At 48.2% G+C, this 25,651-nt stretch overlaps 1 protein-coding gene across 6 annotated transcripts in view; it reads right to left on the bottom strand.

Moving 5' to 3' along the window:
- Window positions 1–25,651, bottom strand: part of VTI1A (vesicle transport through interaction with t-SNAREs 1A) — a 505,013-nt gene that overhangs the window by 121,824 nt on the left and 357,538 nt on the right. For 2 of the 6 annotated variants that reach the window (XM_004050110.5, XM_004050111.5), the window contains one exon: window positions 11,293–14,751. The exons of 3 other annotated variants lie outside the window; for them this stretch is intronic. In XM_004050110.5, the coding sequence (XP_004050158.1) occupies window positions 14,658–14,751 (94 nt within the window). In that variant the 3' untranslated portion in view covers window positions 11,293–14,657. Of the gene's footprint in view, window positions 1–11,292; window positions 14,752–25,651 lie in introns of those variants that run through there. One more of the 6 variants, XM_031015670.3, reaches the window with a different exon arrangement.

Here is a 25,651-nt window from a genome sequence, read left to right as displayed (position 1 = left end):
GTTCCTGGGAGAGCACAGGTGAGTTATTTCTTCTCTACTTCCCTTTTAATTGCCCCTCAGCAGTGGATTATTTAAGAACCACACAGTGATCCAGGGGTCCAGGATTCCATTTGGAGTCAAGCATTGTGCACAGACTGAATAAAGAACTACATTCTAGATGCCTCACTTTTCACATTCCCACAGATGTTGTTATAAGTTCATTTAAAAGCATCTCATCACAGCATTTATCATTTCTCATAGTCTCCATTTTCTCAATCAATAGATTATTTATTTTTTATTTTTTGAAATGGAGTCTTTCTCTGTTGCCCAGGCTGGAGTGCAGTGGCACAATCTTAGCTCACTGCAACCTCCGCCTCCCGGGTTCAAGCGGTTCTCCTGCCTCAGCCTCCTGAGTAGCCAGGACTACAGGTGCCTGCCACCATGCCCTGCTAATTCTTTTTGTATTTTTAGTAGAGACGGGATTCCACCATGTTGGCTAGGCTGGTCTCAAACTCCTGATTTCAACCAATCCACCTGCCTTGGTCTCCCAAATGGCTGGGATTATAGGCGTGAGCCACCGTGCCCAGCCAATCAATAGATTTTTTTTCTTTTTCGAGATGGAGTCTCGCTCTGTCACCCAGGATGGAGTGCAGTGGCGCGGTCTGGGCTCACTGCAAGCTCCGCCTCCCGGGTTCATGCCATTCTCCTGCCTCAGCCTCCCGAGTAGCTGGGACTACAGGCACCTGCCACCACGCTCGGCTAATTTTTTGTATTTTCAGTAGAGACGGGGTTTCACCGTGTTAGCCATGATGGTCTCGATCTCCTGACCTCGTGATCTGCCTGCCTTGGCCTCCTAAAGTGCTGGGATTACAGGCGTGAGCCACCTCGCCCAGCCCAATCAATAGATTTTTAAAAATCAATGTTTCAAATGTGTCCTCAAATTTCCTTCAGGATACTGTATGCTGGACATTAGGTGGGCTCAAACCAGCATAAGCGACCAAGACTGCCTGCCTCATCTTTCCAGGTCTCTCTGTGACTGAACTCCTACAGCAGTTAATTGCCAGAGAACTGCTGGGTGTCCCTTAGTACCCTTGGGCTCTGGGGAAGGCAGAGACTCAGTTTTGTGGTTCAAATGTTGCCTTCATGATCCTGCTGCCATGTCAAATATTTATTGTTATGTGTGTGTGGTTTTTTTTTTTTCTTTTTTGAGACCCGGGTCTCACTATGTTGCTCAGGCTGGTCTTGAACTCCTGGGCTCAAGCAATCCTCCCACCTCAGCTTCCCAAAGTGCTGGGATTACAGGCATGAGACACCATGCCCAGCTCTATTTATTGTTAAAAAATAATTTTAGGCCGGGTGCGGTGGCTCATGCCTGTAATCCCAGAACTTTGGGAGGCTGAGGCGGGTTGATCATGAGGTCAGGAGATCGAGACCATCCTGGCTAACACGGTGAAACCCCGTCTCTACTAAAAATACAAAAAATTAGCCGGGCGTGGTGGCGGGCACCTGTAGTCCCAGCTACTCGGGAGGCTGAGGCAGGAGAATGGCGTGAACCCAGGAGGTGGAGCTTGCAGTGAGCTGAGATCATGCCTCTGCACTCCAGCCAGGGCAACAGAGCGAGACTCCATCTCAAAATTATAATAATAATAATAATTTTAAAACATTTTTAAAATGAATTTTTTAAATAATGGAGAAATAAATATCTTTCTACCATTAAGGTGTTCTTCCACACACTGTGCGCTAACTGACTGTGCCACTGGAGCTACAGTATGGAATTAAGGCATTCTTTAGGTATCTGAAGCCCAGAATCATGAGGAATCTGCACATACACAAAAAACCCTAAACACCAACAACCCCCCAAGCAATATTTGTCTGCCATGTTACTGAGCAACACATTTAGTCATGATGAGTGTGATGGTTTGTCACGTGCCTGGGGGTGTTTTCCACGGCGACCTAATTGAATCTTCATATCAGTCCTTGGGTGGAGTGCTATTTTCTCTGCTTTACAGTAGAGGAAACTGAGGCTCAGTGAGGAGATCAGTAGGTTATCCAGGCTCACCAGTGAGAGAATGAGAGCTCAGATCCAAGTTTGTGATTGCTCTGTAATGCCATATTTTTGGGAAATTAAAGAAAAATAAAAACCTGCATTCAAAAACAACCTTGAATATTATCTTTCCAAGTTTCATCATTTAAAAAAATGACAGCATCTAATTCACAGTCCAAAAACTGTAGCAGAGCACTGAACTGAAGATTTTGAACTAACCTTCAATTAGAAAGGAAATGGAAGTAAGTGAAAGAATTCAAATGGAAAAGATGGGAATAGCCGACTTTGGAATTAGCCATTTTATTTAACTCATCAAACAATACAAGTTATTCCAGGAAACAACAATCAAAATGTATTACTTGTACTAACGATATGTAGAGCCACATTTCCAAGAAATCTCATGAAAATAAATTACTTGATGGAATAAAGCAAATAAATAGATTTTTTACAAACAATAACCCTGTGAATATTAGAAAAAAAATGTGAGGGTTCTGGGGAAGGTGCCACACGGTGCTGGGGGAAAATGGAACTTGAAACTAATGCCTGAATGACATGTAGGAAACAGCAGCACGTTAACAAACATTAGTAACAGACATTCTAACTGCTTTCCTCCATCTCCCCGGTTTTAGAAGTGACTTCTCCCATCCCCACCGAGAGAGGCTCCAAGTACCGCTCCTGACACCCACAGCCTAAGTGATCCACATAACGTAATCGCACCATCATTAGGAACCATGAAATTGCAATTCCTCGGGGAAGGAGCGCGATCGCTCAGTTACACGGAGAAGAGCGATTAATTAGCCGATCTCAGTTTAAAGTGACTATGTACTACATAGGTTCTAATCCCACTCTGGAGCAGCTCTCGGGCCTAATGAATTATCTCTAGGAAGCTGAGCTGCAGCCAGAAGACATGACTCAAAATGAAATCAGTGAAATAAGATAAAAGCCAAAACTTTAACATGATATTGGGGAAAAGCTGTAGAAACCAAATGGGAGTCACCTAATTTTTCCTGATCCTGAAATGACACTATCGAGTATGAAATCTTATATTTAGACTCTATTTGAGGCAACTTGATCCAAACTGACTCATTCATTCATGCATTCATTCATTCCATAAGTGTTACCTTAAAGCAGTATTACTTTTTACAGAACGTGACGGGATGCTACTTTAGACCCATTTTTGGGCAGTTGCATCCTCAAACATCAGACAAAGCAGACTGAAAGCTGCAGGTGAAACCTCCATGAGGGTGGCTTAGAAAACTGTTCTGAAATGGGGATGCCTTCTTCCTGGAAACCTAAGTGGAATCAGGATTTTTTCCTTTCCCAAAAGGAGGATGTCTCTAAATCCAAACCTAGTTGGCACCCACCCTCCTTCGTGCTGGCATCTTTGTATTGAGCTCCCAAATCCTAGGCTTCACCTAAAACTCAAATGGATGGGTGCAGATATTGAGGACTGGTCTTTGCACACCGTGAGACCTCAGCTCTCTGGCCGACTAGTCTTTCCATTTCACAACTTGCTGGGATTCCAGATTAAATCTCTCCGGGTGGTTCTAACTCTGTTCTGTATTGATGGGGCTGCTTTTAGACTTCATTTCTAGAGCACAGCACCTAGGGAGAGGAACACCTGGGAGAGAGACTGCCTTGCCCATGGTGGTTAAACCTACATGAGGGGACTGAAATCTCTTTGGATGCCAGTCCAGATCCCTTTTTAAGAAAAATGGGCTTGTGGTTCCAAGGCTGAGAGCTGGCACCACACACTGGTTTCTAAATCTCTGTCTTGGATTTTATCCAAGCGCATGTTCCTAACGTGCCCGTGAGCAGGAGGGGCAGGCGCAGTGTTAATGATCTAGTTTACTGAGAGACAACTAAATGCCCAAGAGGGTAGGTGGCTCACCAGGCAGGACTGGCTACATAATTTTCAGGACCCACTACAAAATGAAAATGTGGGGCCCCTTGTTCAAACAGTCAGAAAACATGCTTTTTGCTTTCTTCCCCAGTCTCACTTTCAATTTGTCATGGTGTTTCAAATTTGCTAGTTAATACCATTCTAAGTAAAGTCAAAATTTTAAATTATTAGCATGACTTTTACCATTCCTTTTTATATCGTGCAATGCCAGTTTTAACTGGAAATATCCGAATACTGAACATGCATGTGGAATTATCAAAGCGGCACACTGTATTTCACGGTTCTCTCAGGAGGATACCCTGACCTGGCCGGAAGAGACAAGCTGGACTCCGGAAGGTTGAAAGAAGGAAGAGAAGGTCCTCACAGGCATGGAGATGACCCCATGGGGTGCTCCCTAGACATGAGGGTTCTCCTGGGGGAGTGCAGACCCCCACAGGCACCCTGGTGACTTGGGGAACACACAAACACTTGAACCCATCTTCTGGCTCCCTTTCCTGTGAGCTGCTGGGCCCACATGTTGTGCCCCAGGCCTAGGGCAGGAGGTTGAGCCAGGCATCCTCCCACAGGCCCCTGCCCCAGCCCATAGCAGATGGGCAGCCCCCAGGGGCACTACAAATTTTGTACCAGGACACACGAAGTACTGGATCTGGGGGGGCTAGAGGCTCACCCCCGCAGAGTCCCACACGAAATGTGCCCTGGGCTGCCAGCGCAGGATGGGGACTGCTGCCACCATGCCCCACTCTGAGATGCTGTGGGGTGTGCTTGCCCCTCTCCTCCACAGGGTGTGCCTGTGCCCAGGTTGGGGGCAGGTTGGCAGTGGTTGCTGGGTGGGAGGCAGGGAGGTAGAAGCTGAGTGGAGCTGGAGCTGGAGCTGGAGCTGTGGGAGCAGAGGAGCAAGCAGCTGAGAAACAGATCCTGGACGCAGGGAGATGGGAGGCTCCATGCCCCCAGTTCACAGTCCACTGTCCCATTTGACTTCACTTACAAAACACAGTGACAAAGATAAAATTATTAAGAATTTGAAGACAGTGACTGCAGAGCCTTATTTCCCAAGCGTGGGGCCCTTCTGGGCACAAAGCCCTGTGTAGCTCTACTGGTCACACACCTGTGACACCAGCCCTGCATCCTGGACCACTTAGAAGCTCAGCTTACCAAGTCTCGTGGTCTTCTAGAAGGTTCTAAAAACCACAGACTGCCATCTTAGCCTTTGGCTCTTACTTTGTTGGGAAGGTTCCCTTTGCACTGTCATGGAAGGCTGGGAGCTAGCAGAGACCTACCTTCCTGAGAGATTTTCTAGCCCAGCTTTCCCATTTTGTGGATGAGGAAACCGAGGTCTGGAGCAGGGTGTGACTGGCATATAAGGCCACACATCAGGCCACTGGCACAGCAGGACCTAGAGCCCCGAGACCTGAGGCCCAACTCGGCATGAAAGGTGCCAGCCTCTGGGAAAAGACCAGAGCCCCACTGGTATCCGTACCACGCTGTTCCTGGCTGTGGCCGCATTCCAGCCACAGCCATCTGGACCCAGAAGTGGTATCAGGGTTTCCCTCCAGCTCTATCACCCAGGCTGGAGTGCAGTGGCGCGATCTCGGCTCACTGCTACTTCGGCTTCCCAGGTTCAAGCGATTCTCCTGCCTCACCCTCTTGACTAGCAGGGACTACAGGCACGCGCCTCCACGCCCAGCTAATTTTTGTATTTTTGTAGAGACAGGGTTTCACCATGTTGGCCAGGCTGGTCTCGAACTCCTGACCTCAAGTGATCTGTCTGCCTTGGCCTCCCAAAGTGCTGGGATTACAGGTGTGAGCCACTGTGCCCAGCCGAAAACTGAGTTTTTCTGTACATGTTGGTTTAATAAAAAAGTAACTGGAGAACTTTAGCACCAAGAGTGTGAAGGCCAATACTACTGAGGAGGCCCCCTGGCTCTGTGGCTGGGCCACAGCCCTTCTGAGCCTGAGGGGGCGAAAGACCCAGCCTTGAGTTGCTGGGCAGTGGGTGGGGATGAAGCAGAGAGGATTTGAAACAAAAGTTCCAACCCCTGGTGCTGTTTGAAGTTCCACTTCCTGGTGCAGAGGAAAGACGTCTCACCAGAGGCTGAAGGCATGGAATCTACTCCTGGACCAGTTAACCAATTTGCTAGGTGCCATTCAGCAAATCTTGTCCCCTCTCTGAGCCCTCATTTCCCCATCTGAAAATCAGCAGGTAGGCCACAGTGGCCCCCTAGGGCCCACAAAGCTCAAAAGTTTTATAAATCTGAGCTCCTGGTTGGCCCACCCCATCGCCAAGGTGGCTAGCACTGAGCTCAACGAATGCCGATCCACACTTCCTCGTTTCAAAACGCTGCTCTTTCCAGCTCTGTGGGCTTCATCTCCCCTCACAAAGGAGTTCAGAGAGGCCATCCAGAGGCGGAACATGCGGCTGCATTTGCTGGGATGCCCAGGCTCCTCTGTCCCTGAATGCCACGCACCCAGACATCAAAGTTTCTCTGCTGTCTGGGGGAGGATGGTGCGGGAGGAGGACCAAATCAGCCACGCGCCCCAATCTGGATTCTACTTCTATTTTCCCCTTTCCGCATGGGGGACAGAGAGAGGAGAAGAAGGGGAGAGAAGCCTTTGAAAGTGTCTGCTGCTCCATTTCCTCCCCGTTCACTGCTCTCTGCTTAGCAATTCACCTCGCCGGCGGGCCCAGTGACACTCCCGTGGTGCACCTCTTAGCCACTCGGCAACTTTTTTCCCTTTTATGATATTTTGGGCTCCTGATTGCCTGCCAAGTCAAACCTTTAACATTTAATAAGCAGGAGGAAAAAATCCTCCAAGTTGGCCCCGATCTAAACGGTCCCCATTCCTATCCCCGGCCTCTCCTAGGCCAGTCCTGGAAGTAGGGCCAGTGCTGATGGGGACCTGCCCACCTGCAGGCAAGTGTCAGCCCTACTCAGCCTCAGCGGGGCTCCTTTGCTAATGCAGTCATGGGGATCGCAAGGAGGAATGAAGATACAGCATTGTCCACTCGGAGAGGATTTTGCCTAGTAATTCACAGTGATGGGGCATTCATCTCAGGGGCCAGCGTAGAAGGTGGCAGAGGCACAGGCATCGCAATGTGATTTTGAGACCCTGAGAATGACCTTGCCCGGGATTGGAGTGAGTCAGGATTCTGGAAAGGAAAATAGTTTTCTGACTTCCAGTGCTGTGAGACTACCTTCTTTCTTTTCTTATCTATCTTCTTCACCATGTGTCTTCGGGGCCTGGAACATAGTAGATGCTCAATAAATATTGATTGAATGAATGAATGAATAAATCTGCTTACACCTCTCATGCTTCAAACAGGGAAAGGCTAGATTATTTAGAAGTCTTGTCAGGGATAATAATGAGCTCAGTGAAGCCCTCTAGTTCTCACTCGAGTTTCTCCCTTTCTTTAGAAATGCAGTGTAGAGCTCTGGAAGGGTGGGTGTGGATGAATGAGAGAAGATGGAAATTGAGCGGAGAGTCTCTGACGGCCACAGTGTCCCCTCTGTGCCAAGACCCCTGGATGTGGCAGTGTGGGGAAGGTCTGCTCAGGGCAGAAAAGAATCCGTTTGGGTCCTTCCCCAAATGCCAAATTGTACACCACAGCGGATTTGGACTTCCTTCAGCCTCGGGAGGGCCAGAGGAGGGACACAATTTTCCTGCCCCCAGGGTTAGCTGTCCAAACTCCAACCCAGCCTCCCTGCTCTTTCTCGATCCTTCTCAGCCAGGGCATGGCTGTGGGACCTGTCAGGAGACCCTCAACCCATTACTACTCCTTTGCAGAGCCCATTCTCAGGCTCCCATGTTTGCCTGCACGCAGCCCTAAGCCAGAACGCAATCCTTAGAAGAACGGGGTCCTGGCCAGGGAGTGGGTTTTAAGGCAAGGCTGAAGGCAGCTGATACGGGGCAACCCCCAGGGAGCTGGTCCTAGGGAACCAAGCCCCTCTTTCCTTCTAACCCTTCTCCCAAAGACCACTCAGGCTCCCTCATGTAGTGGGTCTGTCCTCCCCAAACCCAAAATCTGCCCCCAGGAAAGGGTCAGACAACTCACTTAGAGGGATCTGTGGCTGGTAGGACTGAAGCTGTCTAGGGAAAAATGAATCTGCATTTTTCCAGTGTTCCAGGGCAGAAACCACAGGACGGCCTCTCTAGGGGTGGAGTTTCAGGCATCCAACACCGCGAGGGTGTCACTGCGCAGGGGCCTGGCATCCCTCAAAGGGTCAAGGCCTTGACCACTTCCTGTGTCCAGAAGAGGTGCAAACACGGGAAGGGACAGTCTGGTCAGAGGCTCAGGGAGTGGGGCTGGCAGGCTTTGGTCTCTGCTGGTCTCCCAGCCTGTGGCTGATGCACGTCTGTTGAATTTTGCAACAGTCCCCATCCCCCAAGGAGGTGGTGAGTCCTAGCCATGTTCTCGGCTCCTCTTTTCTGATGGGATGAGACAGGGGAGAGTAACGCGAAAATGTGGTACAGGATGCCGAAGTGCTTGTCAGCGCTGGGGGTATAATAGGGCCCCCACAGGTGTCAGCCCAGGATGCCTCTATGGCCTGGGTCCTTGGCAGAACATTCTGGGGAGAAACTGGAGCAGGAGGATGTGTTCATTCTCAACTCTGTGGGGTCTCGTATGAAAAAACATTTCTCTCTAACTTAGGTGCTTTCCCTGGCAAAATAAGTGAAAAACAGCAAAGTTGCGGTAACGAAGTGGCACTGAGCTGGAGAGGGCCTGGGCTCCCCCAGGTATTGTCCCCTCCTGAACACACCTGGGGGAGGCCGGGGAAGTGGGAGGGAGAGAGGCGGCTGTGCTGAGTGGTGCTGGTCCTGCCCCCAGGAAAAGCCCTGGCAGCTCTCGGCAGAGCCGGGTGTGCAGCCGATCAATACGGCTCCGGAGCCGCCGAGCTATTATTCACGCCAAAGGGCCTTGTTTGGATGAAGGGAAGGAGGGGGTGTGTGAGTTCACGGAATCACAGTCCAGAGCTCTGCTTCCTGGCGATTGCCCCCTCTGTGATGTCTGAGTTCTTCATGTAGCACGAGTAACGAGTGATTCCGGATGAGGAAGTGCTTTCCCCATGGCACACTGGGAGCCCAGGAGCTATGGCCACAGGGGTGTGTGACTGGGGCAGGGGGCCCTGGAGAGATGCACCCTGTCTTTCCCCCTCTTTAGCTCCTCCTGAAGAAGGGCAGTGATGAGCTCAGCGGGGCCTACTTGCCCTTGCTATCCCCTGGTGCTGGAAAAACTCTCCATCCCTCACCTGTCCCCCCTCTGCTACCCAACCCCCAACACATCGTGCCCCATCCTGCCATCTTGCTTTTGCCCTGCTCGCCTCTGGTAAGCTGGCTCCTTGTTACTGCGCTGGAATCCCAATAGAGATGGGAACTCACTCTGCACTCCCTGCATCTGCCCTCCTCCACAACAGGACACTAACCCTGGCTCAGTCACTCATTTCAGGAAGTCTTGGCTCCAGTGACACACTCTTGCTGCCTGGGCCTGGCTGCTCTCATCCATCTTGGGTGCAATACTTGTGGCTTCAGGAGCTTTTCTGAGCTGTCCACGCAGTCACCTGCCCTGTTTAACAAAGACTGGCATCTGGTCTGAGAGCCACCTGACTGCTGACATTATGTGGCCAGCCTCTGGCAGGTGCCACTGGTCTGAGTCTGATGGGTCACAGGCAAAGTGAAGCCACCAGAATATCTCCTGGGGGCTAGTTTAGAGTTAGAGAGTTACAGCACAGGGTGAGGTCGAGTTTGAGCTAGTCTCAGGCAGACCCTCAACCAGGGTCACTGGGAGTTGGACTGAGAATGGCTCTTCACAGAGCCAGCCTTCCTTCCTTTCTTCCTTCCTTTCTTCCTTTTGGAAAAATGGCTCTCGGTACCTTTTCTGTTGAGGTGTGAAGGCCATCCCAAGGGGGACAGATTGTCATGTGGCTAATTTATCCTGGATTGAAATGGAGGCTTGAGATCCTCCAAAGCCTGGCATGTCTGCTGTTCCTACGCCCATAGTAACCAAAGAGGCTTGAGGCCAGGTCCCACCTGGCTTGTGCCTGCCAGGCAGGTACCTCCCACGCCATGGCTCCTGCAGGACCATCTGTCCTTGGGTGGGTGATGCTGAGAGATGCTACACTGAGCAAGGAACATGCACCATCTCTTTCCCTCACACCCATGGTGGAGCTACGTAAGGGGCCTGGTCCCTCTGGGGATGGGAGAAAGGAACTTCCCATTCCCTGATATTGACCCAACACCCCTGCCCTCAAGTGTCAATGAACCAGGCCTCTGAGGGTGGCTTCCATGGTTATATAAACTCATCAAACAAACAGGCTGAGCAGACATAGACAGCAGCCATAGCATGGAGAAGGCCACTGACTTCCGATTTAGGATGAGGATGATGGGGCTTTGTCCTCCCTGGCCCTTCAAGCTCATGGTCCATGGAAAAGAAGAGCCATTCACCAATAGCAAGTCACAGAAAGGAAAAAGGACAGAAGGCCCATCTCAGCAAAGTGTCTCCCTGTTGCATATTAGGGAAGCGCTGTTTGTAATGAGCTCCAGTTGACGGCACGGAGATGCCCAAGACATACCCCCAATCAGACCCTCCCCAAACCAGCCAACCAGACACACATCTTCCTTTAAGATGTCTCCACTGGCTCTCCCGCCTGCCCACATCCCTGCAACAACACACCCAGCCAAAGGGGAAGGCAAGTGGCTTGGAGACCAGGGACTCACGGTGGTTCCTCTGAAACCAGCGCTGACCACAACCAACCAACAGAACTTGGCTCTGAACTTCCCCTCCACACACACGTTTCTCCCAGGAAAGCCACCTCCACTCCCCAGCATGGAGTGCCTCACTAGGTTAGCAGTTCAAACCAAAGGGATGAGGAAATCATCACTTCTAGTTAATTCTCCACTACGTAGACAAACTGCTATTAATATTTATGATGGGAAATTTCATTATTTAAAAATTCTGCCCTAAATTTCCAGCTCACTCCATGAAGAACGCCTGCTGAACAGGTTGCAAATTAAGAACAATTATTTTTCTCTTCTGCATTTGAATATAACTTACAGCTAAAGTCATTTAAAGGGGTTAACATCAACCTTAATTAAATATTAAAGTGTGCCTGTACCTGCTGCTATTGTTGCCCCTTCGAATAAGATATAACCTATTTTTGACAAGTTTTCATCTTTCTCTGTGGAAGACGCTACATGAAACCAAATCAGTGGCGAAGAGGAGAGTAATGAATAATCTATTTCATATTCCAACAGTACCCAGAGCTCGGAGTGGAAAAATATTCAGTCAGATGATGGCAAGAGGCTGCTCGGGTACCACATGACACAGCTAATGTTTAAATAATAATAATAAAAAAAAGCGATAAACAAATCATTAGCCCTTAACAGTTGTTTAATGCAATTTGTTAATGAACGTAATGGTGGGGACTAATAATGAAAGAAAATAAAAAACGTCTAAACAGGCGCCAAGTTGCTGGCAATGCGCAATTATTTCCTTGTCAAGTTTTTATGATTTAATGAGCCCCTCTGGGACTGACGGCTGTCAGTCAGTCGTGACTTTTTGACACCATTACAACTTCAAATACAGCAGCAGGCAGGCTGTTTTCCTCGGATTTGAAATACTGAAATGATCTGACAGTTTTAAAGAAAAGATGTGCAAAAAAAAAAAAAGGAGAAAGAGAGGGAGAGAAAGACAGTTGCTTTTCCTTTCTTTCTTTTTTTTCCCCCTCCCTTCTTCCATGGGTTGATAATCTCTGGATGCTGTTTGGTAATGAAAACCCAATCACTGAGGTCATTATCTGATGAGGTTTTTGGAACAGGAGGCTTTTTTCCCCCTCTTTATTTCTTTACTTAATGATAACCCTCAATGGGCTTGCCCCGCATGGGATGGCCAGAGCCGCACAATTTTGTTCACCATTAATTTCAGCCTTTGAAGCTCAGGGCTCAGAAGCAGTAGCAAAGCAAACCCCCCACCAAGCTGGTTCCAAAATAAGACAATCCAGCCTGCCTTAAACAGAATAGCAAATGGCCTCCCAGCCCAGGCCCGGCAGCTGACGTCAGGCCCACTGCATTTGCAGGCATTCGCCTTCAACATGGATCATTTAAAACTCTTTACAACTTAAGAGACTTTAATTAAATTGCTTTTGATTCTGGAGTGGGGTAGCATCCACTTTATTTATTCTGTCAGGGAAACTGTTTAGTCTGCATGAATTTTATATGGCAAGGGCTTCCTTCTCTTCTTCCTCCTCCATGCCTTCATCTTCCCCCCAACCACTCCCTTAAACATCATTTTTAACAAGGGCTCCCAACTTGAGAAATATTTGTCAAAGTCTACACACTAAGTACCTAGAACCTCTCACAGACCTACTTCACTATCTGCTTCAAGTCTGTGGACGTTATTCCTTTCCTGGTGGGGCAGGGAAGGAAGGAGAGCAATTGGCCTCTGCTGGGGATCCCCTAAGTCTTTTCTGCAGTGTCCAGGAGGACCAGGAAGGAGTTGAGGGAACCTTCTGACCAGCTTCCTCACAAAGCACTCACTAGCCTGGCCTAGGTAGTTGCTCTCAAGGAGGTTTGATGGAGCTGTTAGGCCAAGGGTTATCTGTTCATATTCTTCCCACTCCCAAGGTTGAATTGGGGTAAAATCACAGGCAAGAGCTGATAAAGACATAGAACTTGAACGAAAAAAGCTACTGAGAGGTGAGCAATGCCCTCCTCCTTTCTCATTTTGTCTACTTCAACATGAACGCCAGGATTCAGTGAAATATTTAGGAGGCGGCCAGTTTAGATGATCCGATCAACCTTGCTTGCTAGGTGGCCTTGGGAAGAGTCTGCTGCATTGCGGACGGGATGGCCGCGCGAAGTGCAGCTGGTAACTGGTTATACACTTTAGCTAAGATCAACAGTTTTGAAAGAAGCCACCAGAGGGGCTGGTGTAGTACTCGACGACTGTTCGTGTGTCGGAATGAGAAAAGGGTTGTTTGTTTGTTTCCTTGCTTTTTAATGGTTCTTAGATGTGGTCAGCATGTACAGCATTCCGTTATCAGAATACAAGATTCTTGCTGAGACGGATCCCTTAAGCTGACAGGAAAATTAGCATAGCTTCCTGCTCCTTCTCTGTCCTGCTTCCCTCGGCCAAAATCCCACACCATCCCTCCGAAGTAAAGGCTGCAGCTTTATTTACACAATACTAAATGATTTATCTGAACGCATGCAGGCCTTGGCCTGTTTCGATAAGTGCAATTTCTCTGGTGGATTCTGCCATTCTGCATTTCCTCTCTAAACCATAATGGTTTTCTTCTGAGTTGGGAAAAATATCAAGCACTACATCCAGGTGATCTTGATCCACGGGCACAGGTGGTTAGCATTTTTGATGAAGAGAACAGGTTTGCTTTTCAAGGATTCAAAGCTTCTAATTATATTCCAAAGATAGTACGGACCAGTAAGTGCCTATGAAGTCTTGAGAAAAACATTCTGCTTTGTGACTGGGGGGAAACGACCTCAGCTTGGGCAACTTTTAAGCCTGATCACAAATGAGCTCATTTTGAACGCAATTCCTGGTTACCTCAGACAGAAAGAAATGAAAGAAAAAAATCACAAAGCATATTAGAAGTTTGAATACATAGTGAATTCAGGAAAGGCTTGCTAACATTTGTTAGTTAAAAACCCAAGCCGTTCCTTTTGCAACAATCTGCCATCCTCTATTCTTTTAAAGGAGGTTAGGGAACGTTTTCCGTGAAGTTTATCTCTGGTGGACCCTCCTATAGGACTCTCCCATATTTATAATCACATTTGAAATTTCACACTGATGGAGTCATGTTCTTGCTCTTACTGAAATATTCATGGTCTCTTTACATACTGGAATGTATGTGGAGAGAACCTTGTCAGACCTTTTGCATGTATGAGGACTGCTTTTGGCAGTGCAGATATTAAAACCGAAAGGATACAGAGATGCTTACACAGGTCAGGGAAGACGAGGTCACAATTAAATCCCGTACCAGGGCTCACTTTGCCAGCAGATTCTGGGGAGTATGGGATTTGGGGAAGGCAAGAAAATATTTCTTGTAGCCAGTAATCAAAGTTGTGAACAGTGAATACTGGGCAGGCTCAGCAAAAAAAATATTTTTGGGTTTAAAAAAAATTTTGCAATAGAAAAAGAGGGAAAGTGCTAAGTCAATTTCCTGTACAACCGACATTAAATACCGACCTTTACAATGAAAGCACTCAGGCAGGTTGATGACTATATTCATGAGGCCTGTGTAGGAACAGGGCTGGCTTGCTGGACTGGGTCACTGACTCCGTCCCCTGCTTTTTGCTGCATTTTTATCCTCAGACATCACAGAAGAGCTTTTCAGCAACAAGAGGCGGGTGACAAACAGAAGCTCTCGTGACTGACTCATCATGTCCTCTCCCAAACCACGGCCCTTGACACGTCCAGAGGGCTAGGAGTGTCACTGGGGCTATTTTGGCTAGTTGATGACGTTAGCAAAAAGGTAAATAAACATTCACCTTCCCCTCTAAAAAACGAATCTGGGTGAAGACAAACCTCGAAAAGGAAACCAACCCACATGCAAACAGGAATAGAAAATATTTTTACACTCTTTGCACTTCAGCCCAACGGCGGTGAGGGAGAGAGAGGGTCACCCGGGGCCTGTCAGTGCAACAGAATGATTCATGTGACCATTTTGTCTTAATTACTCAGAACAAGCTGTTGTTGCTGTTTATCAAGGGAGAGCAGATACATCAGTGTCTTCTGACAGAAAAAGTGATCGCCATCAGGATGGTGATGACCACGATGATCCCTAGGATGACGAGCAGGATGCGGTTCTGGATGATTCTAGGAGACAGCAAAGGAGAAAAAACACACACAGATAAGTGGAAGGCCTTCCCACAAACGCCGTCCAAGGCCAGGTTGGCTAATCAAACGGCAGCTTTGCAGGTGGGGGTGGGGAGCGTGTGTGTGTGTGTGTGTGTGTGTGTCCGCGCGCACGCGTGCGAAAGAGACATCACGCAGCTTTCTGGTTCTACAAACGATCCACGAGGAAACAAAAGACTCCACACGATTGTCACGCTGCCCTCCGAGAAATGCTTACTGCAAAGCTAAGGCGAATCAAATGGCTTTCTAGGCTCAGAAAATCATGTAGCCTCTTTAAGTGATCAAGGGCCCCTTGCGAGCTTCTCTTTTTAATTTAAAAGGCGAGACAAGCCTCATTTTTTGCAGTGTTTCCTGTTAAAGTAAAAGACTCCAAGGAAACGCATGTCAGTAATGTACTTACCTGCACAAAAATACCTGGGGAAAAGTAAAACAGAGACTAAGGAAGAAAAGGATGGGATTAAGAAACAAGTGTCAAATGTGCAGCTTAGGCTGTGAAACCGTCATCTGTCAGTGTGGCTCACGCTCCGTTACGCTAGGAGGAAACGTTACATTTGCTCCATAGCAAAAAAGATGGAAATGAGAAATATACAATGTACTCAAGGTGCCTGTTGTGCGTCTGTTGCTGGGCCTTTACCTCCAGGGATTCTACCTCCCTGGGTTCTGGCTGGGCTGCACGCTGATGGGGAACCAGCAACTCAGAAGGGGGACCAGAGTGGAGACACACGCTCCCAGATGCCTGCAGAGAGCTTCTGATGAGGTTGTTTCATAATTTGTTACCTCATTCGGAGAAAAGAGGTCGAACATCAGAATGCTTTGTTGAGAGTTTCAAAGGGAACCTAGGTCAAACAGCCGTGCCCACGCTCGCTCTCACAGAGCTGCACGGAAATAGAGACATGAGCTGGCTGGCAGTCTAGCCAGCTATCTGTCCAGCTTAAAACCCCACGGCAAACCCCATCCAACCCTCCTCCAAATACCAAGCAGCAAAAGGCCTGCTGCCCTACTCCAGTCACCAAACACTGGACATGGGTCTTCCATGGGGAGGAGCTGGGGAGATGAAGCCGGGCTCCCCACGGAACAGAGACCCCACACCCCTACTTTGTATCTTCACACACAAAAAAATCTTTGCAGGCTATTTGCAGCCTTTTCTACTTCCTAGATGAGTTTATTTCCTGGAAGGATGACATCAGGTTGTAGTTTTAGTCAGATTCCTCCTCACCCATCCCCTTCTTCTCCAAACCTAAACGGTTGAATGGAAACTGTCATATCAGACCAACCCACTACCTTGTGGCCCCCTAAAAGGACGAGCTCTTTCTCCTCCTGACAGGTAACAAAATGATCACATTTGCTGACACGTCTTCCGCAAAACTGCCTTAGTGCCTCTGTCCACTCTCCTCGCAGGAGATGAATGGTCCACTTGGTCCTCATTTATCACTCAAGGCTCGGCTAAGATCTGTCTCGTTTAGTTCTTCCCTTCCCCACTAGAAAGTCTGCACTCCGACATTAATTCTTCTATGATGACAGCTAATTCAGACTTAACAGGCCATACTTACTCAAGAGGCAGGAAGATTCTCTGTCCCCCAAATAAATAAATAAAAACAGGACTTCATGGCTTATGATAGTGAGGCTAATTATGAACACTGATCGGTGCTACTTGGTGGCTCTGTTTAAAACCCAAATTGATTTTTTCCCCCTTTTCTCTGGAAGGGACAGAAGCCTTCAGAATGGTCCCTACACATCCTATTTGCCCAAGTCACTGTCAAAATCTCTATTTACCACAGTCACCCGCATCAGACTTGCAAAGGATATCAGCAAAATTGAAACTCAGCAGTGAAACAGATTAAAAGCATGAAAACTCTTTAAAATTCTGCCTTAAGTAATCTACAGTAGTGTGTCTCTTGTACAGCTTGGTTGACAACCATTTTATTTGTGGGTTGAGGGCCCCAAGGCATCCATGATGCTAATTTAGAAAGGATTAACTGTGGGTGTTACTTGTTCAATCTGAGGCATGGTAAGAAATATGAATACACAGGAATCCCTAAATCCTCAGCTCTTCCCTAGCCTTCCTAATTGGGCTTCACCCCCTCCTTGGTGCACCCACAGGGCCTGGTGGCTTCCCCTCCACCGCCCGCTCTGTTGCTTCCAAGGGCCCAACCTGTGTGGACTGGGACCATGTGGAATTCACCTCTACCACCCCAGCACATGGCACAGTCGCTGGCACACAGGTACTCAAAAGAGAACTGCCCAAAGAGTGATCGTGAAAGAATGCAGTCTCTGGTAACTGTAATCTTCCATTCAAAGGAGAATGGAGAAGAAGTCTGTGCAATTAATTTGCAGGAAAATCTCAGGAAGTCTGCATGGAAAAGGTTAAAGTTCAAAGTTGAAGCAAGCCCCGCCAAAGATGAAACTTCCTACCATCACGCCTTCTCAGCACTACTTGGTCTTCCCCCTGAAGCTAGAAGGAACTCCTTTGTGCTGGGTGGGGGCGGGGTGTCAGCAGGAAAGGGCATTTGCTTTCAAACCAAATGCTGGCAGACATTTGGGAGGAAGAGTAGAAGGGGATGGGGAAAGAGTTGGAATAGAGAGAGCTCTAAGCAAGCTTGACTGGCTGGGCCATCCACCCAACCTTGGACCTCAAAGGAGTTGTGCAAATGTGATACCCCTCAGGACCAGAAAAGTGAACTGTCAGGGCATCTGGGTGGATAGGACTGAGCCAGTTTGGAAGGGGGAAATACAGGCTGGCATTGGTGGGCCCCATCTGTGAGGAAGCTTAGTTGCAATCGCAGCCAGGGGCTGCCGGCCTGTATTGCTGTAGGCAAAGCAGAAAGGAATGCAGAGTTCGGAGACAATCAGAAAAACCAGCTAGGCCAAGGGGTTCCCAGCTAGTGAGATGGCGGCGAAGGAACTTGGGGAGAAGCCCAAAGTAACTTCCTCCTAACTTTGGGCAAGGGGAGGGCTTTATGTTGAACTAGGTCTGCAGCAAGCCGTCTTAATCTCCCTTTTGAAAATGCAAAGTGTGTTTACCCAGTAAATAATTTAAGAAAGAATATACACTTGAAAGAAACATCCACTGAAACAGCCAGGCTAAATTGCCTCCAGGCAAAAACTTGTGCATTTGCATGCTGCATTCTATTAAGTGAGCACACTGTGGCTTTAAAAGAATGCAGAGCCAAAATAAAAGGAATGTGGGCCCGAAACATCAAGGATTCTCCAAGTTTACATTATGAATCACAGTGCTGTTGATACAAGATGAATTAACCATTTACTTTGAGGCTGAACTCACAAAGTACTATTGAAAGTACTGATCCCCATGTGGAACTCAGGGAGCGGTTAATCTTTCCATTGCCAGTCTCCTCCCAGCCTGGAAACGAGCTCCTGCGTGTGGCAGCCGGAATCACAGAAGGCTGGTTCCAGTGCAGGGGGCAGGCGCGGCACCTGGCACAGTTCTCTGCTCTTGCTCGAGGAGCCCAGGAGTTCCACTGGAACAGGCATTACGAGTGTTCTCCAATAGCCAGTTCTCCTCTACTTACAGGCGTGGACTGCACTCATCTTTTTTTTTTTTTTGAGACGGAGTCTCGCTCTGTCGCCCAGGCTGGAGTGCAGTGGCGCAATCTCGGCTCACTGCAAGCTCCGCCTCCCGGGCTCACGCCATTCTCCTGCCTCAGCCTCCCGAGTAGCTGGGACTACAGGCGCCCGCCACCACGCCCGGCTAATTTTTTTTGTATTTTTAGTAGAGACGGGGTTTCACCGTGGTCTCTATCTCCTGACCTCGTGATCCGCCCGCCTCGGTCTCCCTAAGTGCTGGGATAACAGGCGTGAGCCACCGCGCCCGGTCTGCACTCACCTTAATGTTAGGCTTGGTCATGGAACTAGCTTTGGCTAAAGAAATGAGAGCAAAAGTTCTGAGTGTCACTGCCAGCTGGAGGCATCTAACTTCCAGTGTTTGTCTCTCTAGCGGGCTCTTCCTGCGGTTTTGATTTGGGGAGGGCGGGGCTGTATTGTTCCAGAGAGTACAAGTTATAGGATGGTGGTAACATCTTCTGCCTGGATCCTGCAGTCATTATGTAAAGGGCCACTGTCCTGGAGATGCACCTGGACTCCCAGTGGACTTGCGTTAAGCCATTGAGGACTGGGGGTTGTCACTGCCGAATACCATAAGCTCTTTTACCCTGAGTGATAACGCTACTGTCAGCCTCTCAGACAAGACGAAGCATCTGGCCAAGCCAAGAGAGGCTCTGGTTTCATGTATTTCAGAAGCTAAGGTATGATGAAGACTGATAAGATTTTTTTTTTCCTTGAAGAACAGGTTTTTGCCTCTTCGTTTTCAAAAGCTGGGAACCTCTTCTGACCTCTTGGTCACGACACTTTTCACTGAAGAATCAGGAGCTTCTTCCAGCCAATGCTCCTGTGTATTGATGAGTGATGATATCATGCATGAGGCCTCACCAGGCCTAGCCAGGCATCCGCTTCCTGTGTACAGCAGATCTACAGTGGCTGCGTTCGTTTCCCTATTCCAAACAGCTGATGCTACCCCAGCTCCAGGGGTACAGCTGTGACTGAGGCTGAGATGGTCAGTACATTCCATGCCCCTGGCCATGGTAACTGGACCAGGAGCAGGCTTGTGACTTAAGTCCATCCAACAGAGTGGATCTCAGCAACTTTGCTTGAAATGCGGGGTCACCTGGACAGTTTGGTGTGTGGATGTCAGGCTGGATCCACTGCAGCCCTTTTGATTCATTGAGGGAAGCCAACCTAAGAAAGAAGCTGACCCACAGTGGGCAGAGAAATAGAACCCCAGTCCTGAAGACAGAGAACTTTAATTTTTAAATTTTTTTTTTTTTTTTTTTTGAGATGGAGTCATTCTCTGTCTCCAGGCTGGAGTGCAGTGGTGCGATCTCAGCTCACTGCAACCTCCCCCTCCCAGGTTCAAGTGATTCTCGTGCCTCAGCCTCCCAAGTACTTGGGATTACAGGCACCTGCCACCATGTCCAGCTAATTTTTGTATTTTTAGTAGAGATGGGGTTTCACCATGTTGGCCAACCTGGTTCCAAACTTCTGACCTCAGGTGATCTGCCCACCTTGGCCTCCCAAAGTGCTGGGATTACAAGTGTGAGCCACCATGCCAGGCCGACAGTGAACATTTTTCTTTTTTTTAAATCAAACCACCCTTTCTTCGGACTTTAACTTATATGAGAATATAAACTGACTTTATTTTCCAAGGTCACTTTGAATTGGGTTTTCTGTTATTTATGACCAAAAAGCATTTTTAGGTTGAGTCACCCTGATTCCAAAACCAGGTCCTTGATCTACGGCATACGTGCATTCTTCCCTCCTCTTCCAAGAGGCATTTCCTGGCTATGTCCCTCTCGTATTCTCCTACCTCCCTACACATCTCTCTTTCCAGTACATTGACTACAGTCCCCACTAAAAAGTGGACCTTCCACAGTCCGAATTTCTTTTGTCTTTTGTATCCCTGATGCCTAACACACAGCTTGGCATAAATGTTCTCAAAACATGCTTGCTGAGTGAAGAAATGAGAGACTCTACCTACACGTGCTCAGGGTCACGCGGTCACTGCTCTCCTGGTTTCTAAGGACTGCTTGTAGATAAGCACAGCTTTAGGACTTAGCTGTTAGCCACTGTCCCATTAAGGATGCCAGCAGAGTCCCAACTCTTTTACAAGCCTGTGTTCATTAGCTGGAGAGTGGCAGACACTTTACAGGTTCAGAGCAGCATCCTGTACCTGCCTTCCTGCCTGGCCGACTGGCCCTGAATAACGATGCCCCACTTTTGGGGTCTGACAGAACAGTAACAGTTAGCAACCATGAGAGCATAGGATAAATTCTGAGCAGAGGAACCCGGATCTGCTTCTCTCTAGGCACTTCCCAAAACATGGGCCAAGGGAAAGCTCTTTAAATTCTATATCCAATTCAACGTTACTATTCACCAGAAAGAAATGAAAACAGGAGTAGGAGAAACAGTTAATTGTCATCTGCCTCAAACACTCACTTTAATTGGAAGGGTTATTTTCAGAGCTGGGGACATGTTTGCCTCTGAGCTAGAGCTGTGCGGTTATCATGCTGCCTGATAATGCCCATCTTGGGTCTTCTATGTCCTGCATCTCTAGGAGGAATCCTCAGCCCCATCGTGAGAATTCAGGGCGGTCTGATCCCACTCTGATTCCACAGATGGGCATATGACCCAGGCAGGCCCAGCCAATTACAGCTCTCTAGCTCTTGCACTACCATTTGCTCAAGGATTGGTCTGCCACTCAAGCCAGATGGAATTCCTCTTGGGATTCTTCCTGGAAAATCAAGAAAAAGATACTGTCTTTACTGAGATTGACTGTCAGGACAGTGAGAACCTGGAGCTGCCAAGGACCATTCTTACTACCATACCGGACGAGGCTGCCTGAAAGAAGCCGACACCAGAGGAATGCAGAGCCAAGAGATAAAGAAAAAGAGACGGATTCCTGAAGACATATTTGAACCCCTGCTTCCTGCTGTGTGCCTGAAACCTGAAGAGTCACACTTCAGCTTCCCAGTTACAGGAGCCAAACAATTCCCCATTGACTGCAGCAAGTATGGTTGGGGGATTCTCTCGCTTTCTTTTTTTTTTTTTTTGAGATGCAGTCTCGCTTTGTCGCCCAGGCTGGAGTGCAGTGGCGCAATCTCAGCTCACTGCAACCTCCACCTCCCGGGGCCAAGTGATTCTCCGGCCTCAGCCTCCTGAGTAGCTGAGATTACAAGTGCTGCCACCACGCCCAGCTAATTTTTGTATTTTTAGTAGAGATGAGGTTTCACCATGTTTGCCAGGCTGTTCTTGAATTCCTGACCTCAGGTGATCTGCCCACCTCAGCCTCCCAAAGTGCTGGGATTACAGGCATGAGGCACTGCGCCCAGCCTCTTACTTTAAATCATACTGATTGTACTGGATTGAACAGTGTCCCTGCAAATTCATGAAGTTCCACCTGGAACCTCAGAATGTGATCTTATTTGGAAATAGGGTCCTTTTTATCTTTTATTTTTAAGAGACAGAGTCTTGGCCTATTGCCCAGGCTGGAGGGCAGTGGTGCAATCACAGCTCACTGCAGCCTTGAATGCTTGGACTCAAGTGATCGTCCCACCTCAGCCTCCCAAGTAGCTGGGACTACAGGCATGCACCACCGCACCTGGCTAATTTTTAAATTTTTTGTAAAGACAGGGTCTCACTATGTTTCCCAGGCTGGTCTTGATCTCCTGGCCTCAAGAGATCCTCTTGCCTCGGCCTCCCAAAGTGCTGGGATTACAGTCATGAGCTCCATGCCGAGCCACCACCATGCCCAGCCTGGAAAGAAGGTCTTTGTGGATGTGATTCATTAGAGATCTTTTTTATTTTTATTTTTTATTTTTTTTGAGATGGAGTTTCACTCTTGTTGCCCAGGCTGGAGTGTAATGGTGCGATCTCGGTTCACTGCAATCTCCGCCTCCCAGGTTCAAGTGATTCTCCTGCCTCAGCCTCCCAAGTAGCTGTGATTACAGGCGTGTGCCACCACACCCAGCTAATTTTGTGTTTTTAGTAGAGATGGGGTTTTACCATGTTGGCCAGGCTAGTTTCGAACTCCTGACCTCAGGTGATCCTCCTGCCTTGACCTCCCCGAAGTGCTGGGATTACAGGTGTGAGCCACCACACCTGGACTTCATTAAGGATCTTGAGAGGAAATCATTCCAGATTGAGGGTGGCCCTAAATCCGATGACTGGTGTCCTTAAGAGAGGACAAAGAGGGGCACGTGAAGATGGAGGCAGAGACTGGAATGATGCTGCCACATGCCAAGGAATGTTGGGCCACCAGAAGCTGCAAGAGGCAAAGAAGAATTCTTCCCTTACACTTTTGGAGAGAGCATCGCCCTGTCAACTCCTTAACTTCAGACTTCTAGTCTTCGCAACTATAAGAGAATAAGTGCATTTAAGCCATGTTGTTATGGCAGCCCTAGCAGCCCTGGGAAATGAATACACTGAGTGCTCGGATCCAGACCAGCATATGGAGCTGGTGATCTTATCTTGGGTTTCGTGATGACTGTTTTCCACGTCTCCACCTTCTTCCCCATGGTTGCACTGCACATTTACTGTGGATCTACACTAAGATCTCCTCCAAAGGACAGGTCAGTCCCAGCCGAGTTCACAGAAGCTTTGCATGCAGCTGTGGGGCTCACAGTCTTCCGAAGCTTTTGATTCTTACATCTCAGAATAAGAATTCCATTCATGAGCAGAGCAGGCAGTTTCCTGAAGCCATGTGAGATAAGGGGACTGAGGGGGCATGTGCCACAACACTCATTTCACAAAACTCCTGCCTCTGGAATAGGCCATTTAAAACAAGAAGAAGGCCAGGTACATTGGCTCATGCCTGAAATCCCAGAACTTTGGGAGGCTGAGGCGGGAGGATCCCTTGAGCTTAGGAGTTTGAGACCAGCCTGGGCAACATAGAGAGACCCTCATCTCTGTGAAAAATTAAAAAAAATTAGGCAGGTGTGGTGGCACGTGACTGTGGTCCCAGCTACTAAGGAGGCTGAGGCAGGAGAATTGCTTAAGCCTGAGGGTGAAATCGCAATGAGCTACGATTGCACTGCTGCATTCCAGCCTGGGTGACAGAGTGAGACCCTATCTCAAAAATAAAGAAAATAAGGCCGGGCACGGTGGCTCATGCCTGTAATCCCAGCACTTTGGGAGGCGGAGGTGGGCAGATCACTTGAGGTCAGGAGTTTGAGACGAGCCTGGCCAACATGATAAAATCCCATCTCTACTAAAAACACAAAAATTAGCCGGGTGTGGTGGCAAGTGCCTGTAGTCCCAGCTCCTCGGGAGTCTGAGGCAGGAGAATCGCTTGAACCCGGGAGGTGGAAGTTGCAGTGAGCCAAAATCTTGCCACTGCACTCCAGCCTGGGTGACAGAGTGAGACTCCGTCTCAAAAATAAAATAAAATAATAAAAAAAAAAGGAAGAAAACTAGATGCTATCTCTGGGCCAATCTACCAAGCCATCATCAGCCATTAGTAGCCCCCATTGGCTAACATCAATTTAGGTGTAGTCAGTCATCCGAGAGACCTGAGGGACTGGGACACAGTGGGGATGAGTTTTGATGGGCAGGGAGATGAGCACTTTCTCCAGCAAGGAACTGAGGAGCGAGAGCCACTCCCTGAGCCCTGGCATATCTAGATTAGGTCCTGAGTGAGGACTGGAGTCGCTTTGCCCTGTTTCTAAATTTTTCTTAATACTTAGCTCAACAGGAATCAGCACGCTCTGTCTGTAGAGGGCCAGATAGTCAGTATATTAGTGTGCTAGGGCCGGCATAACAAAGTCCCACAGACTGGGCGGCTTCAACAACAGAAAGTTATTGTCTCCCAGTTCTGGAGGCCAGAAGTCCAAGGTCAAGGTGTCGGCAGGGTTGGTTCCCTGAGAGAGCAGTGAGAGAGTCTGATCCATGCCTCTCTCCCAGCTTCTGGTGGGTTGTCAGCTATCTCTGGGGTCCCTTAGCTTGTAGATGCATTCCCTCATCTCTGCCTTTGTTTTCACAAGGTGGTATCTCTGTGTGAGTGCCTGTGTTCAAGTTTCTCCTTTTAATAAGGACACCGGTCACATTGGTTTAGGAGCCCACCCTATTCCCGTACCTCATCTTAACTAATTGCATTTGCAAAGACATTATTTCCAAATAAAGTCATATTCTGAGGTACCAGAGGTTAGTACTTCGACATATAAATTAAGGTGAGAGGCTGCAATTTAACCCATAACTAAACATTTTAGGCTTTGGGGACTACGCAGTCTGTCACAACTACTCAACTTCGTTCTCGTAGTGTAAAGCAGCCAGTGACATATGTCAATGAATAAGCATGGCTGTGTTCCAATACAATCTTTATTTACAGACACTAGAATCTGAGTTGTATAATTTTGAATGTGTATAATTTTCACATGTCAAAAATTCTTCTTTTGAGTTTTTTTCAACCATTTAAAAATGTACAACTATTACTAGCCCGTGGCTAAAACAGGAGGAAGGCTGGATATAGCCCACTGTCTGTGATTTGCCCACTCGTGATCTAAAAGCCTAAAGCTACTGGATGGGCACAGTGGCTCACAACTGTAATCTCCACACATTCGGGAGGCTATGGTGGGAGGATCGCTTGAGGGCAGGAATTTGAGACCAGCCTGGGCAACATGGTGAGACCCAAGTCTCTACAAAAAGTAAAAAAAAAAAAATAGCCAGGCGTGGTAGGGCACATCTTTAGTCCCAGCTACTCTGGAGGCTGAGACGGGAGGATTGCTTAAGCCCAGGAGTTCAAGGCTGCAGTGACCTGTGATCGCACGACTGCATTCCAGTCTGGGAGACAGAGCAGGACTCTGTCTCAAAAAAAAAAAAAAAAAAAAAAATCTATAATCTACCTAGGGCGGCCCTCCTTGGTTAAATTATGTGGTGGTCTTCGACAAGGCATGAGCTGCACAGACAGGTCTGGCAGGTCTGGCTGAAGTCCCTCTGAAGAACAAAGGAAACACAGAGTCCCTGCCCTATGGGAACTTATGGTGTCACAATGAGCAATCAATAAATGACAGAAGCCTCACGACAAAGGCCGCAATTAGAGTAATGCCAGGGCCGGGACAATGTGTTGTGTGCCCATAATCTGGTATTTACCTGGTGTGACCTAGAGCAAGTCACCCCATGACATTTGGGTTTCAGTTTCTTCCCCAACAAAATCAGCCAACTCACAAACCACCCCAGGGAGGAGAGGATTAGCTCATTAAAGATTTTAAAGCACTCTGAAAAGCTCCTTACATGTGTGCAGCTGGCAAATCATTCTGTAAAAGGAGACGGTATTTCAGGAAAGGTGAGAGGCACTGGT

The sequence above is a fragment of the Gorilla gorilla genome, chromosome 8 (assembly GCF_029281585.2).
Source record: "Gorilla gorilla gorilla isolate KB3781 chromosome 8, NHGRI_mGorGor1-v2.1_pri, whole genome shotgun sequence".
NCBI lineage: Eukaryota > Metazoa > Chordata > Mammalia > Primates > Hominidae > Gorilla > Gorilla gorilla.
This window is presented reverse-complemented; position numbering and strand designations above follow the sequence as displayed.